This window comes from Phacochoerus africanus, chromosome 10 (genome assembly GCF_016906955.1).
Source record: "Phacochoerus africanus isolate WHEZ1 chromosome 10, ROS_Pafr_v1, whole genome shotgun sequence".
NCBI classification, from domain to species: domain Eukaryota; kingdom Metazoa; phylum Chordata; class Mammalia; order Artiodactyla; family Suidae; genus Phacochoerus; species Phacochoerus africanus.
This window is the reverse complement of record NC_062553.1, coordinates 40,772,115-40,791,072: the sequence shown is the minus strand read 5'-3', so window position 1 is coordinate 40,791,072 and position 18,958 is coordinate 40,772,115. Positions and strand designations below refer to the sequence as shown.

Here is an 18,958-nt window from a genome sequence, read left to right as displayed (position 1 = left end):
GGTAGATGATTCGGTCATGAGGACAGATAAATGACAGATAAATAAATTTTGGTCGTTTATAAGCTGCCTAGTCTATGGTATTCTGTTACAGCAGCCCAAACTAAGACAAACGTGCTATTTTCACTGCCTAGAACTTTCTCCTCTCCTACTGCTCCACCCTCATACTTTTGCTTAGCTCATCAACTTAAATGTTGCCTCCCCAGAGAAGAATTACTGATTTCACAGAGTGCGTTGGGATAACTCTCATGGTCCCCTGTACTTCTCCACAGGATTGATCAAAATTCTAATAGTTAATTATTTTTATAATTATAGGACCCTTCCCCCGGGGGGTTTATGCTTCATGAAGGCAGATACTGCATTTCATTTACTACTGCTAACCCCTAAGTTCCTGATGCAGAGTATGGCACATGGGAGTAATTCAATGCATACTTGTTTAATGAGTGAATGAGCAAACAAATAAGGGTTTATATGCCATCTTAGTCAGCCTGGGAGGCCATAACAAACTACCATAGACTGAGTGGCTTAAACAATAGAAACTTGTTTCTTTCTTTCTTTTTTTTTTTCTTGGGCTGCTCCCGCGGCATATGGAGGTTCCCAGGCTAGGGGTCTAATTGGAGCTGTAGCTGCCGGCCTATGCCAGAGACACAGCAATGCCAGATCCGAGCCGCGTCTGCAACCCACACCACAGCTCACGGCAATACCAGATCCTTAACTCACTGAGGGAGGCCAGGGATGGAACCTGCGTCTTCATGGATACTAGTCAGATTCATTTCTGCCGTGCCACACGGGAACTCCTCTTGTCTCTTCTTATAAGGATACCAATCCTATCTTGAAGATCCCACCCTCATGACTTCATCTAAACCTAGTTACTTCCCAAAGGCTTTATCTTTAAATACCGTCGTCTTGGGGGTTAGAGCTTCTACATACACATTTTGGGGACACAGTTCAGCCCATAGCACATGCATCACCTTGTTTGACCCTTCATAACCCCATGACATAGATTCCCCCTTCAGGATGAAGAGAAGGAAGCTTACAAAGTTGAATCTGCCCACGGCCACTCAGCTAAGTAATGCCAGAATTTGAAAGTTTTCAAATCTAGGAATGTTTGCCTTAACAGCAACTCCAGATTTGTTGCCTCCTGTGGTCCTTAAGGCATTATGCTGTTTGGTTTTGTGCCACTCACTGGGTATGAAGGTGAATGTGAAAGTGTGTAGAGCAGGAATGTGAAGAGGCCCTTAAATGGAAAGGAAGCCAGACTGCAGGGCACAGGAGAGCACCTGGGAGCTGAGCCGAAAGACCTGGATGGGAGATTTGTGCCCAGGAAGAGAATGGGAAAGGCCTTTGACAGGAAGTTGGACCCTGGAGGGCCGGAGGTGGAGGTTGGCCCCAAAGTCATCAGGGGAATGTTCGACTCATCTTCCATCACCCTCTTGGCCTTGTTCCTCTTCCGTTACCCTCTCGGCCTTGTTCCCAGGTCCTACACACATTTGCTGGCTCTGACAGCTTTTTCAGAACAGGAAAAAGAAGTGCAAAATAGGAAGGGCAAAAATAAGGTAGTCCCCACCTTACACCGAGGTAGTGGGAGTTACAAAGTTTTCTCTGTTGAATAGATCTGAGAACATCTCTCCCACACGAAACCAAAGTTAAGGGTGAGGTTCTCACAGTCCTCAGAAGCTGCATGAACTCATGATGGTCTGGAAATAGCACCAGTCACAGTACATCTCAACTCAGATAACATTCATCAAGCTCCCTCTCTGAAGCAGGGTGTGTGGAAAGAGCTGGAGACTTAAAGTGACTTCCTCTGTTCTTGGGAAGTTGTCAGCTATATGAAGATTTACGTGCTTTGGGGCCCCAGTCCCTCATCTTGGCCACTATTTCCATAAAAAGGTGAATTCTCAGTAAAAGCACACAGGGTGTGGGCCATGCCTGGAACATGCTCACCTTCACTCCCGTGGTTCCCTTTTCTCGTCCTCCCACTTGCAGCTGTTCCTTTGACTGAGTACAGCCACTTGGCCTCCTAGCTCCTGCCAAGAAGGAAATTCAGGCAGGAGCTTGGCCTACCCAGTGCCCTGAATTGAAACCCCTGAGTTTTTTAAAATTTATTTATTTTTATTTTTTGTCTTTTGTAGGGCCACACCCATGGCATATGGAGGTTCCCAGGCTAGGGGTCAAATCAGAAATCCAGCTGCCAGTCTATACCACAGCCACAGCAAGGTGGGATCCCAGATGCATCTGCAAACTACACCACAGCTTATGGCAATGCCAGATCCTCAACTCGCTGAGCCAGGCCAGGGATTGAACCCGTGTCCTCATGGATACTAGTCAGGTTTGTTCAACCACTGAGCCAGGATGGGAACTCCTCCTTCATCTTTTCTTGACTAACTGTGCTCATTTTCTTGAACCATTACCAGTAGGAGGTTTTTGTTGTTTCCCCCTGTCCTAATTGCCCCACTTTGTACTTTCTCAGCTACTGCAATCTGCAATGACCCATCTAAACTGGTGGGAAGTGAACACTACATTTGGTGAACATTATGGCCAGCACTGAGTCAGGTATGACCATCCTTACCAGCTCTCACAGTGTATGCTCCTTATCCTGAACTCTCTCAGGAGCCACTCCTGCCCCTGATCTATTTGTATGCCTGGGCGGCTTATTGATTATGAAGCCAAGTACCCAGCGTGACCCTTACTTAGGCCTTTGTTGGTGGCCTAGACCATTAAGCAGAATCCATTAAACTCTTCCTCTGCTTCCCTCCTTCTTCCTTTCATTTCCTGGGAGGAGCTTAAGGAAGGGAAAGGTAGGCCCTAAGGTCTTAGGGGAGAAGAGGTTATGGTTGATGAAGAAGCTGGGGCAGGAAACTGCATCTTCTAATCCAGAATCCAGAGACATTATCAATTTTGTTTCACGGCATGACTACAATGAGCTTTCTTGTAAGGAAAAACAAAACAAAACAAAACATTAGCATCACTGGCGTCACATATTGGACTATTTTTAAGGTGGTGATGGGACAAGGTGTTTGAATTTGGACAGTTTTGAAAAATCTTGTATTATAGCGGACAAAAACATTTGCAGTCTGTGTGTTGGGTTCCTCAAATTGGAAAAGTAAAGACTCTGGTACTCATCACAGACTAAAAAATACTGACGAAAAGTGAGATTTGCTTTTTAGATAAACTGGCAACCGCATGCACAATAAATTCTCTATTCCGGCCAGGGTTTTCATTCTTAGTTGTTCTGGTTAGAGAGTACTTTGGGGAACTAAGGGCCCCTCTGGACACTCAGCTCTCTTTCTGAGTCAGGGTCAATGGCACCAGCCCTTAGGCACAGTCCTCTAGCGGGTCGGCGACCCCTCTTCTGGAGGGCGGGACCGCGTCGGGGGGCGGGGGGAGCGCGAGCCCAAGACACCCTCGTTGGGTGGAAGTGGGGGAAGGCGACCTTTGGGAGCGCGCGAGGCCTCACGTGCGCGCTCCCGCGCCGCCTGCCTGCGCGCTCGCGCGCCCACGCGTCCGCCCGCCCGCCCTCCCGGGAAGTCTCGCGATGTCGTAGCCGGGTGCTCCCGCTGCGGGTGGCTCTGGCTGTTGCTGTGGTTGCCTGAGTTGCTGCTGCTGCGGCGGCGGCGGCGGCGGCGGCGGTACTGGTGGAGGTGTCGGCCCTTGGGCGGATGTTGACATTGTGTTGTTGTTGTTGCTGACGGTAATGGCGGCGGCGGCGGCGACGGCCGGGACCCCATCTCCTCTGTAGCCGAAGCCAAGACAATCCAGAGCGAACTCCGCGGCCTCGGAGCCCGCGGCAGCGACTCCCCTCAGCCTCGGCTGCCTCGCCAGCCCGTATCCCGGCCGCAGCCCCCGGAGTCAGGCCCCTTCGGGCGGGGGGCCGCGGAGGCTTAGGATGGCGGATTTCGACGAGATCTACGAGGAGGAAGAGGATGAGGAGCGGGCCCTGGAGGAGCAGCTGCTCAAATACTCGCCGGACCCGGTGGTGGTCCGCGGCTCCGGTCACGTCACCGTGTAAGGCCCGGAGGAGGGCGAGGGCGAGGGCGGGAGGTGCAGGGCTGGGGCGGCCCCCGTGCTCCGTGGGGGCTCTTTCTCCCTGGGGTCTGTCTGGTGTCGGAGGCCTGCGGGAGGAGTAGGCGAGCAGGAAGTGAGAACTTGTTTTATTTTCATTTGTTGCGGTCTCCAGAGTGGGGCCAGACACTGCCCTGCCTCCCCCCGCTGCCTTCTTAGCAGGCCCTCCGGGCCTGGGCGCTGTGTCGGATCCCAGGAGGGAAGGTTATTCCTTAGGGTCTGCCCTTTCGGCCACCCTTTCGGCCTCGGGGTGGAAATCCACGTATTTCTGAGGCGCCTCCCCCTTGTTTTCTCATCCTGTTACCCTGTGGTTCTCTGTCTCCTCGTCTGTGCGGTTGAGCATAGTGACATATGGCTCAGAGGCCGGATCTGGGCCAGGTGAGACCCGAGTGACAGTGTGGGTCATGAGTAGTTCGTTGTCCCTGTGTTTGTATTTCACACACACCCACAGGTCTTCCCAGTCTCTTGCAGAGTCAGTTTCTGCGGATCGAATGCAAGTTCCTGTAATTGTAGATGATAAAAAAATGTATAGATGAGCATATATTTTTAAGATGCAGAATGATTAGGTTTACAGATAATTTTTTAAAAAAATCTACGTGATGGGCACACAGTGCCCAGTGAGGGTTTCTGTTATCTAAGTCCTTCTTTTGGGCAAGAGCTCCTGAGTGGCTTCTTCTTTTGATAAGGGTTCCCGTAAAGTCCCATTGGCAACCTATAAAAGGCTGATATTGTTCAAACAATAAGGAAGGAGAGCTTTCTGAAAGGTCATGACTAATAAAGGAATGTGAAGACTTGAACCAAATAATGAGCTGTCCGGAAGCAGGAAGTTTTGTAATGTTTCTCTGAGAAGTCCAGAGTTTTGTACAACTTGAAGTATTTATACTTTTTCATTTTAGGTCTCTTGTTCAAATCCTAGATCAAACTTCACACTTGTCAGATATCTCCACACTCCACCTTTTTAGTAAAACTAAAGGGCCAGTATGTCTAAGACTGCCTGGAACACTTTTCATTATATTTTTGGTTTAGGGTGAGTGGGGTGTGCAGTGAATAACTTTTGGTGAAACAGTAAGACTTCTCATTGAAGACTGTCAGCAAAATCCTGGCATTTCTCAATACATGATGTGACCAGCCATGCTGTTGTTTGGGTGTGCTTATGTAATGCTTTGATTTCTTTAGCACCTGTTAGTTTATATTCAGATGACTTAACAGGGTAAAAACACTGCACAATCACTGTCACAGAGCCATGAAAGGACAATGGAATTTATGGCCACAATAACTGTTACTTAGTTTTTTAACTGTCATCAGCAGCCACATTAAGAAATAGAACCACATATTTGGATATTAAATCTTTCTTTAACAGATATCATAGCCCACCATTTAATTTTTATTTCTTTAGGACCTTTTTACATTGTTTTAAACCTAAGGAGTTGTAGGGGTGCTTAAAGAAGGGCTTTTCAAATTTTATCATATGTGCCCACTCCTCCTCTTACATTCCTCATGTCAAAGAAGAGCCAGAAAAATTTTATTTAAAAAGGTGCAGCTATAGATGTAATGTTTCCGCTGTTGAAGGAAAAAAGCTAAGTACTTGTTGGGCATAATGGAAAATATAATAGGTGAGGTGCTCAGAACCAATGGATGATTTGATTTTGGTTGGCTGCTGAGAGGGGTTAACAGAGTGGGAGAGAATAATAACCACTAATTAAGTGGTTTTCAATCTCATTTGTCCATTAGAATCACCTGGGGAGATTTAAACGCACACCCTTGCCTTTGCCACAGGTCAGGCTACTTGAAAGCCAAGTATCTGAGTGAAAGTTCTAGGCTTGGTTAGTTTTTTTAAAAAGTTCCACAGGTGATTCAAATATGTATCCAGGATTGAAACCCACTATTCCAGAGCATAAGAGGAACTATATGCCAACGCTGAACAGTATGCCTTTCTACGTGGGGACTTAATGTTTCTATGAGCTCCCTCCTCAACTTCTCTTTTTTTCCTGTTACTTTGGCGCTAGGCTCTGGGTTCAGATGGACCCTTTGCCACTTCTTGGGTAAATTATTTATCTACGCCTCTTCATTTAAGATGGAGATAGTTACAGTTTCTAGCTTTTAAGATTATTAAGGATTGATGTTCCCTGGTGGCCTGGCGTTTAAGGGTTTGGTGTTGTCATTGCTGTGGCTTGGGTTCGATCTGTGGGTCCAGGAGCTTCCATATGCCTCGGATGTGGCAAAAAAAAAAAAAAAAGATTATTGAGGATTAAGTGAGATAATACATGCAAAAAATTCATCACATTGTACGGTACTTTGTGCAATAAATATTAGCCGTTATTGACTACTGTCTACACAGCGTGTTCCACTTTGAGAAACTTAGGTGTAAAGCACAGTACTGAGAAATCTGAACTGCCATTTTCAAACCTAATAGTGATTCACCTTAGTCTTATCTTTCCATTTCTAGATGATTTGTATGAGGCTAAATTATTGTGTGAAGTCTTTGGATGAGAATACTATGATTCTTTTGAAAACCTAAGCCTGTTTTGTAGTGACATAGATAAGTATAGTAATAGTAATACAAAACTCCTTTTTACGTGATTCTGTCATGTATAATTCACAGGCATACCGAGGTGCTTGGAGCCCAGTTAACACCTGTAAAGGATTTTGAAATTGGTGCTTTTGGGTTGCTATGACTGTTGAGCATGTTCAATTTTTTTTTTTTTTGTTAGGTATAAATGGGAAGACCTATTAAAACAGTTATAAAAAGACTGGTTAAGTTTATCATTGCCTCTGCCCTACGTTCTCCCTCTTTTTTAAAACTAAAGAGCTGTTCAGAGTAGTTTTCCCTTGCTAATTTAAAAATAAATTATAAAGTATAGAATCATCTATAATCCAGATAAATCTGAAAAGATATAGATCCATCCATGTGTTTTTCATAGATTTCACTTTTGAGTAGATCTTCATAGTTGAATATTTCCACTCTTCCCCTCCACTTTAATATATCATAGTATTACTCTTATTTTAAAAGTCACTATATTCTCACATGACATAATTTGGCATATCATTATAGTGATATAAGGAAGTAAGTTATCTCCCATTTTCAATTACGCAGTCAGGTTTTGGTTAGTTTTGGGGCCTACCCAGACTTTTGGGACATGAGGATTTAAAATGTGTAATTTGCCTAAATGAAGTGTGCTTTAATGTGGTTTTAATAAAATATTTTCATATCGACCCCAAATCAAACTTAAACTTTGTCCTTACATTAAGATCAGTATTCTTTCTTGATATTCTTCTAGATGAGTATAATTCCTTCAGTGTTAGAGTGGCCTGTAGCAATATGGATCAAGATCGTAGCTCCAACAGGGAGAAATCTTGTGCAGAAGCGTATTTTGAGGAAGAATGGTATTTGAAGGGAGAGAGGGAAATGATAAATCTCTGTTATTGCATAATATTTATGTACATGTAAGTTAAAGGGCTTGAGATCGTAGTTCAATTAAAAGCAGATTTCCTGGGAGTTTCTTGGTGGCTCAGTGGGTTAAGGATCTGGCATTGTCACTGCTGTGGCTGTGGTTACTGCTCAGGTACAGGTTTGATCCCTGGCCTGGGAACTCCCATATGCCATGAGTAGCTTAAAAAAAAAAAAAAAAAAAAGATTGCCTTTGTGTGTGACAGGGGGAGGAGGGATTGTGCTTAACATGAAGATGAGGGAAAAAGTGATTAACATATTTGGGGGTATTGGCAAAATTGGTCAATATGTTAAAATTATGGCATTCTTTGCCCCTTAAAATAAATTTGTGTAAAATATAGAGAACATTTGTTGAAGACTGATTTTCCACAATGATTATAGTGATATGTTAATCTAAAAATTAGAATTTAAAACTCGTTTTAGGTCATTATTTCCTAGTTAATCTTTCATTATAACTGACATTATTTGCTCCCATCTTATTTCATGCCCTCCTATATCAGAAGCAAACTTGGAGTTTTCCTAGGGCACTGGAATCTTTGACTTCTAACATAAGCCAACTTATTTTACTGAGGTTTATTTCTAATATATTCTCTTCACTAAATTACTGTGTCTTCAGGTACTTTCTTCTGAGGTATAATCTTCCTACCATCTCCACAAATAATTCCTCATCTTTTACCAGTTTTTATCAGTGGCTGTGGGAGATTACTCTTTTTGTTTGTCTTCATTGCAAGTATGCATTGGAAAATGGAAAGATTTGGAAATGTGACTTGAAGAAATATGGAAACGTTTTGGGATACAATAGGATCTCTGCGTAGGAGACATCACAAGAACGCTTTAGTATCTATTGACCTTTCAAATGGAGGAGTTGAAAAGAATTGTCTATCTTAAATGGTATTAATATTTCAAGATTGCTGCTAGATGCTGTGGTTAGCAACAAGAGACTTGAACATGATTTGCCCAGATAACAAAATCACTTTAATTAAAACATTTTTTAAACTTTGTTAAGTCCCATCTCCTTTCCTCTACCCAGAAAAATTATTTCATTTTTAAAGATTAAGTTTTTTGTTTGAAATTTTTGAAGACTTTATTGATATTTCTCCACAAAGCTGTATATAATTCTTTGATGCCAGGAGTTAGGCTTAGTGGTCTTTATTTCTCCACTACTTAATATAGCATCTGGAATATTATTGGTCCGGAAATGTTCTCTAAATAAGTGAGGTAATTGCATATATCTTTGGATCTTGTCAGATTTATCAAAGGAATAACTGTTTTCTTCCGTTTCTGTATCTCCTAATTAAGGCAAACAATATTTTACAAAAAAACTATAAAATTCCATTCAAATGATAAATGGCCTTTTTTTAAAAAAAAATAAAATTTGGTGATTTTGAGGAAATTGTTAAGTTAAAGTAGATATTTTTTTCCCAGTGATTTTTCTTACTCTATAATTTGAAAGAAAAATTAGTTTGATTTAAAACATAGCATTGGACATATCTTTGATAACATGAGGAGAAAATGCTAACCATTTTAACTGGACCGACTGCTAAAACTTCTCAATGGGTAAACTTTCTTGAAGAAATGAGAAATATGGTAGAAAACTGAAGTTTCAAAATTTTTACTGGCGTTCCCGTTGTGGCTCAGTGGTTAACGAATCCGACTAGGAACCATGAGGTTGCGGGTTCCATCCCTGGCCTTGCTCAGTGGGTTAAGTATCCGATGTTGCCATGAGCTGTGGTGTGTTGTTGTGGCTGTGGCCTAGGCCAGTGGCTACAGCTTCGTTTAGACCCCTAGCCTGGGAACCTCCATATGCCACAGGAGAGGCCCTAGAAAAGGCAAAAAGACAAAAAAAGTAAAAATAAAAATAAATTAAAAAAACAAAACACAAAATTTTTACTTTATTTGAATTTGATATTTATGGAATGTTCCAGTCCAGACAGTTTAATGTGGGATTTCTGCCTGCTCACATAACGGGAAATTAAGTAGTACTTTGTGACTTGCTAAGTGGAATATAGAAACTAAATGGTAGATAATTAAATTTACTATGATTATTCTAAATAACATTAAATAATAATACTACTCCAAAGAATATTTTTGAGAGCTGCTCTTGAATTCCAGCTTGAGTTTATATCCTAACAGGTTAAACACCCAGGTTTTTAGACCAACTGTATGCTTGGAAGGGAATCTTTTTAAGTCTCTAGTATCCATGTCTGGTTTAGCTTTCTAATCTACTCTAAAGCTTAAGATTTCATTCTCAATAAAATTAAGCTTTAAAATATAACATGTAACAACAGATGCTGTAAGGTGTCCTAACTCTAGTTTCTTCTGTGTAAGATTTGTTGGTTACTTTTTATAATTTGTTTCAGAGTGCATTTATAAAATCAGATCTTGTATCAGTGTTCCATGTTCATGCAGTCTGCTTAATCCAATTCAGTATTTCTTAAACTTACCTGATTGACATAAACCACAAAGAGCATTTAAAAAAAATATATGCATTTCAGGTTCTCAGCCAAGACATCCCCAAGAGTCTAGGAATTTTTATTTTTTATAAGAGTTTAGGTAATTCATATGTGAGACACATTTGCCAAGCAGTGGGTGGTACTATGGAAAGAGTGTGGTCTTTGATGTCAAGCAGATTGATTTCAGTTCTCAGGAACTTCCTGACTGTAACCATTAACCTTCCTGAACTATAGTTTTCTCATCTACCTCAGAGATTATGGGTGAGAGGCAGAAATAATTTATCTCGTGACCTGGACCCATAGTAGGCATTCAGCAAATTATTGCCACATATTTTGATATTTATCCTTTCATGCATATTTTTTGGTTAATCCTTATTACTGTTTTCTTGGAAATCAGTCTAAAAGGTGATATATGCTTTCCTGCTTTAAAACAAGATTCTGAGTATAAATCAGAATTATCTGATTGAGTAGAGGAAACATTTAATCAAAAGAAGATATTATCAGATTGATACACAGTGATGAAGGCTGTGGAAGTATTTTGGGGTTTGAGGATCTTCTCTGGATGATACTTTCTTTTCAATTTCACGTATAGGGGGGCTTTTGCTTTCCTTTACCTTTCTTTCTTTCTAATTAATCAGCTGTAGATTGGGAATAGACAACCAACCTTATTAGAACTTTGTATAAAGTAAGAGAAGCTTGTTTTGGGGGCTGGATTTAGATGTTTGAATTATAGTACTTTGGTTTTAAGATACTTATTTCCTCAAAGTACTTTTGATTATTCCTTCATTATCAACTGTTTTATTGAGGTTTCCTGATAAATCACCTAGGAAGTATGAATTTTTTTGGGAGGGGGTGGTGCATGCCTGAGGCATGTGGAAGTTCCTGGGCCCGGGATCAAGCCCATACCACAGCAGCGCCCCAAGCCTCTGCAGTGACAGTGCTGGATGCTTAACCTGCTGTGCCATGAGGGGACTCCAAAAGTTTATTAAATTTTATGCTGAGTATTATGTGAGGCTCTTGAGTGTATGGTTATGAGTGAAACATGCATAGTTCCTCTGCTCCCTTGGAGCTTACAGCTAATAGACAAATTACATCAGAAAATTGCTGGGAAGGAGACAGTTTTAGAAAGTAATGTGATCAGGGAGAACTTCTTTCTGAGAAGGGAGAACTTCTTTCTGAGAAGGTAACAGTTAGGAAGGATGAAAAAGTCCTATGAGGAGCTCTGGCAGCTCTGGAGAAGAGCAAAATAAGTTTGGCTTGCTTGAGAAAACGAAAGGATACTACCGCTGTATTGTGGCTAGAATGCTGTAAAAAAAGGAGATAGTGCCTTAATGGGGTTGGTAAACTCAGAGGAGCCAGCCAGGACTGGAGGGGGATTAGAATGAAACTGGGAAAAGTAGTTAGGAGCTATTGGAACAGTATAGAGAGATGATAGTGGCTGGGTCCTGGGTGATGGATTTCAGATAAAGGTGGTATTGCTGTTCTGGTTGTACGCCATCAAATTTATCAGACTTTCCTGTGAGGTATGGTGAAACACTGCATTGGCCTCTTTTGCCATCTCACTCCCCACTTGTGGTATCTTTTGTTTTGCTTTGTTTTTGGTTTTTGTTTTAGCTTTGTGGAGGGTGAGGTCAAAGAACTGTGGCGCTGTCCTTACTGTTGGCTGGAGACTGTCTTGATGACATACCTGCATTTCCTGTTCTGTTGCCACAGGGCAACTAGAATGCCAGGAGAACTGCATGTGCCGGAAGTGGGGAGGGGCTTTCCCACAAGATCATAGATTTTAGAGTGAGGGAAGACCTTTGTACCTTTTAGCCACAGCATGTGTGAAGTTTGATAGTGGTCTGTGTTCATTAGATTTGAGGAAACGACTGTGCTTTTTACATTTTTATACTTTAAACTGTGTAAAAGGGCTGAAATTTTCTCAAAAAATCTGGAAAAACGACTTTCTTCTTCTTAAGCTCTTTTCCATCTTACATATAGTAAATGAAGTTTACCTAGGGTAGAGTTGGTTGGACTTTGGGTTAACTTGTCTTTGTCTTTGTTTTTGTTTTTGATTTATAAGTGAATGTGGGGAGTTCCCTCGTGGCTCAGTGGGTTAAGGATCTGGCATTTTTATAGCTCTGGCCCAAGTTTGACCCTGGCCCAGGAACTTCAGCATGCTGTGGATGTGACCAAGAAAAGGGGAAGTGAATATATATGTATTTCTATCTGTCTGCCTATCTGTATGCTTCCCATGAGAGCACCTTATTTTATTCTCTTTGGTCTTGCATTGTAATTACAATGAAGTCCTTGATTAGTCCAGTGAAGGAGCTCCTATGTATCTGGCTTTCTTTCTCTGCCCTTTCTAAACTATTCAATGATAAAAGTTTCTTGAAATTGATATTTTGGTGATCTATACTATTAACCAATTCATCCATATATTATTTCTTTCTTTTGATGGGGAATGGACAAAGGAAAAAAATTAGCTTTATTGCTTTGCCAGGCAAAGGGGGCTACAGTAGGCTAATGCCCTAAAGACTGTGTCCTCCTATATATTGTTTCTTAAATTAACCTAATTTATCTTCATTGTGCCGCTCATAATATTTATATAAGTATGAAAAGTGTTCTAGGATATGTATAAATTAGTGACATAAAATCTTTTTCCTTAGTCTGGTACAGATAATTTAAAGTAGTTGAGTTGGATTAGTTGAATCCCTGTATCATTAGAAGTTAATACCATGATGTTTAATCTGTATACATTTATATAACTTTCACTGCTTAACACCATATTTAATTATCTGTTAATATTTCAAAATTTACTAGTATTTGAAAATTAGTAAATTCGAATGTCAGAATATTATAGAACTATGTATAATGGTGAGGTTTTTGATAGAGTAAATATAGTTAATGACTTAAGTTTTTGATAATCCTAGTTTATGAATGAGATTTAACTCACACAGTTAAAATTTTTGGAATTGTGTTAGGAGACTCTATGTCTCCAGCTCCAGGGGTTCTTGAAATTGATATTTTGGTAATCTGTGCTATAAACATAGTTCATTTGCAGTTCTATCCTTTCATGAGCCACGTTGATATTCAGATGTATATTAAGGCAGCCAGATGAATTTAAAGTGTGGTTTTTTTTTTTAAGCATTAATTTCTTCTGTGGTTATAACTTCATCTCAAAATAGCTAAAAAGCTGATTCCATTAAAAGGTCAGAGTTAAACATTAGGAAATAAGTGGTGTCTTCACTTGCCATCTGCATAACCCATGTGTTTAGATTAAATCTGAAATTTCTAATTCTTATGTCCACATACGTTGTCATTACCTATAGGATGATAAAATTCTCTGAGTCTAAAATATCCAAAACTGAATTTATAATTTTTCCTCCAAATCAGCTTCAATTGCAGCCTTCCCATTTTCGGTTGATGGTAGATCTGGCATCCTGTTTGCTTAGACTAAAAAAATCTTAGACACATCCTCGATGTCCCTTTTTCTCTTTCACTGTATCAGATCTGTCAAGGAATTACTCTATTGGCTTTCATCAAAATATATTCAGAATCTGGCCACTTTTTACCATCTGTACTGCTGAGTGAGTTATTGTTTCTCTTGTGCCTTGTACTTGATACGTTTCTTCTCCCTGCTCCCACCTTTGTCTCTCAATCTTAATAGTCTTTTTGGTACATCTGCCACAGTGAATCTTTTAAAAGGTAAGTCAGATCATGTCTCTTTTCTGTATCAAGACTGCCCAAGGTCCCCATCTTCATAGTTAAAGTTCCTTTGGATGGCCTACAAGACCTCATTGTTATTTCTCTGACTTCTTTTCTACCATTCTTTCACTTGTTTACCCCAGTCTGCAAGCATCCTTTCCATTCCCTGAATTATTCAAGATACATTCCTGGCTTAGGACTTTGCACTGGTTGGTCCCGCTTTCTGAAATAGTCCCCCCAGATATCCAAATGGTTAGCTAGCTCCTTCACCGTCTTCAAATCTTTTCATACTTAATGAGTCCTTCTCTTCTTTGTACTTGAAATTAAAACTCATCTACTTCCTCATACTCAGTGCTATCTTTTTCTTTTTTTCATAGTGCTTCCTCTGTCAGAACGTGAGATGAGCCAGACTTGACAAAGAGTACAAACTTTAGACAACCTTCTCTTGCAAGGAGAAAAACTCTCAAAACTTTTTTGGCAAGAATAAAGTTTTATCCTGCTGCATAGCACAGGGAACCATTTCGAACTCTTGTTATAGAACGTGGTGGAAGATAATATGAGAAAAAGAATGTGTATATATGTATGACTGGGTCAGTTTGCTGTACATAGGAATTGACACAACATTGTAAATCAACTATAATAAAAAATTTTAAAAAAGAATAGGAGTTCCCGTCGTGGCGCAGTGGTTAACGAATCCAACTAGGAACCATGAGGTTGCAGGTTCAATCCCTGCCCTGGCTCAGTGGGTTAACGATCCGGCGTTGCTGTGAGCTGTGGTGTAGGTTGCAGATGCGGCTCGGATCCTGTGCTGCTGTGGCTGTGGCTGTGGCTGTGGCCGCAGCTACAGCTCCGATTTGACCCCTAGCCTGGGAACCTCCATATGCCGTGGGAGCGGCCCAAGAAATGGCAAAATAAAAATAAAAATAAAAAAGAATAAAATTTTAAAAGTTTCTTGCTGTTCTCTAGCAGCTGACCCATGAATAAAAGGTGAACCCAGAAAAGCTTGCTACTTTTTTTTCTTAAAGTTTGGTAATGCATTTGACCTTTGAACCATAAATGACCCTGAGAAGCAGGTTGTTTTACCTGAGAAAGTAGGTTTAGTTAGATAATATACCTAGTTGATATCTGAACCAGGATTAGAATTCAGGCATTGTGTCTCAACATCCTGTTGTTCTTTTGCCTTCACCACAATAACTTCTAGGTGCTTTTCAACCTTTGTCTCACCTGTCTAGATTCCTAGCCTCATGCTTGTCTGTATTAGCTATGACTGTTTAATTTTGCCTGGCTTTCCTGAACCCAGCATCTCTATGTGTACCCTGTTTCCTCCATATTACCCCTGACCTTGAAGAGGTTGGCATAAAGTTTGAATATCTTTGACAGTTAACATTAACCAGTTTTATCATTAGCTGTTCTATTGGCTAAGCTGCTTGAGGATATTTGTGGAGTCATTGAGATTTAGACGTTATCTAATTTATAGTTATCTATAGTGGGTATTAAATGATGATATTGCCCACTTTATTAGAAGGGTGATAACGCAATATAAACATAGCATACATTTACATTATCTTATAATAATAAAAGCAGTTAAACATACACAGTTGAATATACAGGGTTTATGCTATGTACTCTTGGTGCTTTATGTATATGAACTCATTTAATGAGTTAGGGGTTGTTTTTATCCTTGGCCTGTAAATAGAGAAACTGATGGCTCAGAAAAGGTAACTAATTTGCTCAGAGTAACACATCTAGAAAATGGCAGTGTCAAGATTTTAGTATAGGCAGTCTGGCCTCAGAGTCTTGTTTGTTTAATTGTTCTTATTTTATTGAACCAAAGCAGCAAATTTAAGTGTTCTATATATTATTCATCATCAGAAACATTGGTAACAAAATCATGTATATTTTGGGATTTTAGATAGAAATGTGAAAAACTCAAAACTAGATTTTTTTTTCTTAGATCCATATGAGAATGTTAACATTTGTTATGTATTACTTTTAATTTTATAATTTCTCTTTGATGGAAAAAATTTTTTCCCTCCAATTCTCAAATATTTTCTCAATTTAAAGTTTCTAGTTCAAGAAGATAAACATTTTCTATGCTTACAGAAAAAGTTATTAGAGGCATTGTCCTGTAGTAGAAATTGCCTCAGGTGTGGGTTCAGGAGAATAAGGATAATAGCCTAAATCCTGCATATTAATTAGCCGTGAGACCCAAGCTACTTGCCTTTTATGCATCAATTTCTTCTCTGTAAGAATAAATATTTGGATTAAATGATGGTTGTGGTTCTTTCTAGCTCTGAGATTCTGTTGTTATGGAATGAGAAATTATTTTTTTCTATTTAATTTTAAAATTCTTTACAGTATACTTAATATTTAAACATACTTTTAAAATCCTTAAACTCTAAAAATACACTTTAAAACTGGTAGAATTATCTTGAAATCAAGACATGTCAAATGTACATATATTTCTTTAGGCTTTCTTAAAAATAAAAACAAAACCCCTTTAATCATGTACTTTTTCTTCAGGCTTAATCCTTTTTCTAATTATAATGAAAAACATAAAGGTTATTAAAAAATTGGGAAGTAGTACTTCCCAGTGAAGCAGAAAATAAACCATCTATAATCACCAAGAGGAAAAGGTCATTTAATATTTTGATATATTTGTTCCTAGTCCTTATTAAAATATTTTGTTTAGTTTAAAATAGTAATATATGTAATTCATGAAATTTTGGAAAACATGAAATTATGAAAATGAAATATCACTCATAATATTGTTGCCCAGGGTTAACCACTGTTAATATTTTGATGGATAAACTTTTTCTGTTTTTCTGTGTATATATAACTTTTTATTAAAAAAATTGAGACCTGGAGTTCCCTTCATGGCTCAGTGGAAACGAATCTGACTAGCATCCATGAGGATGCAGGTTCGATCCCTGGCCTTGCTCAGTGCGTTAAGGATCCGGCGTTGCTGTGAGCTGTGGTGTAGGTCGCATATGCAGTTCAGATCCCAAGTTGCTGTGACTGTGGTGTAGGTCAGTGGCTACAGCTCCGATTGGACCCCTAGCCTGGGAACCTCCATATGCTGCAGGTGCAGCCCTAAAAAGCAAAAAAAAAAAAAAAAAAAGACCATACTTCTAAAGTATTTTGTACTTTATATTTTTCATTTAAGATGTTGGGAACATTTGCCGATATCTTTATAGGTTCTTACATAGCCTGAAACATTAGGCACTGTTAGATTTCAAAGAACAGAACCACTGAGGGGGTCTTAAGCAGTGCAAGTTTTTTGTAAGACTGCATGGAGACCAAGAAGACAGGAAACTTGGCCATTGTGTAGACAGGCTTCAAGGAGACAGGAATATTATTATTATTATTATTTTTTTTATAATGATTTTTATTTTTCCCATTATAGTTGGTTTACAGTGTTCTGTTATTTGGACTGAAATAATATTGTTTTGGATACTCAAGTGTGGCTCTGTGACGAAGTTGTTCTGTCATTTTTCTGAGCAGCATGTGTCCTTTGATCAAGTGGTCTGTCACAGTTACTTACCTTCTTTCATTTTTAGCTTTTGCTGTTGCAGAGTGAGCTGGCAGACAGCTTTTTCCCTCTATCCCATAGTTTCTGCTTATTATTGGTTTCAGCTTATTCTTCTATTTATTCATGACTTTACTGTATCTTGGCTTCAGTTTAGCTTCATGTTACCAACCATTGCCTCTTATTCAGATACCTCAAGAAAGAGGATCAGCTTGAGTTAGTAAATGTTGTGCAAATTGGGTAGGACTCTGCCTTCCCATATGTTACTAGCCAGCCCAGGGATTAGCTCTTCTTAAAGCAGATGCCCATTTGTGGTCTAATTCATCGGAGTTTAGGGAGCTCCTAGTCAGACACACAGGGTTAGCAGGCTGCTCTCAGGTGTGCAGAGTTTTGAGCTGCGTAATATTTTTCAAATTAATGTGGTCATAATTAATTTCATACAGTTGTAGTCTTTGTATTGTTTTAAGACTTTCTTTGTTAAAAATAGCACCGCAATTTAGAAGCAAGGAAAATAAACAGAACAAAACAAAGTTGAAATCAGATTCTTGTAACTAAATATTTAAAGGGCAAAATTCACCATGAGTTCAAAATGTATCTTTTTTTTTTGTCTTTTTGTCTTTTTTGTTGTTGTTGCTATTTCTTGGGCCGCTCCTGCGGCATATGGAGGTTCCCAGGCTAGGGGTTGAATCAGGAGCTGCAGCCACCGGCCTACGCCAGAGCCACAGCAACGCGGGATCCGAGCCACGTCTGCAACCTACACCACAGCTCACGGCAATGCCAGATCCTTAACCCACTGAGCAAGGGCAGGGACCGAACCTGCAACCTCATGGTTCCTAGTCGGATTCGTTAACCACTGTGCCACGACGGGAACTCCTCAAAATGTATCTTAATTCAAAATAACAATGCATTAGTGAATTCTAAGAGACATTAATATGAGGAGATACAAGCAGCATAGAAGAATTACAAATTGAAGATTAAAAAGAGGATTGGGGATTATAGGAACTAGAACTGAAGAAAAGGTTGAAGTGCATTCAAGAAAGCTATTAATTAGTGAACCCCAAACTCCTTTTTTACCTACAATAACATAACTAGTTAATACTAAATAAAAGAATAGAGAAAATTATGTAGATATTACTATACATTATAAAATACTTTTAATGTATTTACTTAGCTATTACTATACATTTATTGAAAAATACTTCCTGTTTTAAGAAACAAGTGAAACAAAATGTCTAATACTCCCTCAACAAATTAGCATTGCAGAATACTTGATTATTCATGAGCACATCTGTGCCACTGAATTATATTCTTCTGATACATTTCTAGAAGTAGAATTGCTAGGTCAAAGGGTACACATTTTTTTTTTAAGGGCTGCACCTGTGGCATGTGAACGTTCCCAGGCTAGGGGTGGGATCGGAGCTGCAGCTGTACCCACACAGCAACATCAGATCTGAGCTGTGTCTGCAACTTACACTGCAGGTCAAGGCAATGCGGGATCCTTAACCCACTGAGCGGGGCCAGGGATTGAATTGGTGTCCTCATGGCTACTAGTTGAGTTCGTTACCATGAGCCACAGTGGGAACTTCCAGTATGAGTCTTTTTGTTTTTTTAAAGGAAGCAAAATTTTTATTATAGGAAAGCAGATAGCTCCCAGGGCTGCTGGGAGGTGGGAGAAGGGACCCCCCCCCCACAATTGTCCTATAGGGGTTTTTTATCCCTTAAAGATGGGGGTGGGGGGTACCATCATGGGTCCAGAAAGATGTGGTTTCTCCCACTGGC

The 18,958-nt window shown here is 39.9% G+C and overlaps 1 protein-coding gene across 1 annotated transcript in view; it reads left to right on the top strand.

Annotated features, from left to right (window-relative positions):
• The first annotated feature begins 3,510 nt into the window (after positions 1 to 3,510).
• Positions 3,511 to 18,958, top strand: part of CHIC2 (cysteine rich hydrophobic domain 2) — a 52,401-nt gene continuing 36,953 nt past the window's right edge. Inside the window, exon 1 of the mRNA XM_047799623.1 lies at positions 3,511 to 4,002. Coding sequence (XP_047655579.1) covers positions 3,884 to 4,002 — 119 coding nt within the window. The 5' untranslated portion in view covers positions 3,511 to 3,883. The remainder of the gene's footprint in view (positions 4,003 to 18,958) is intronic.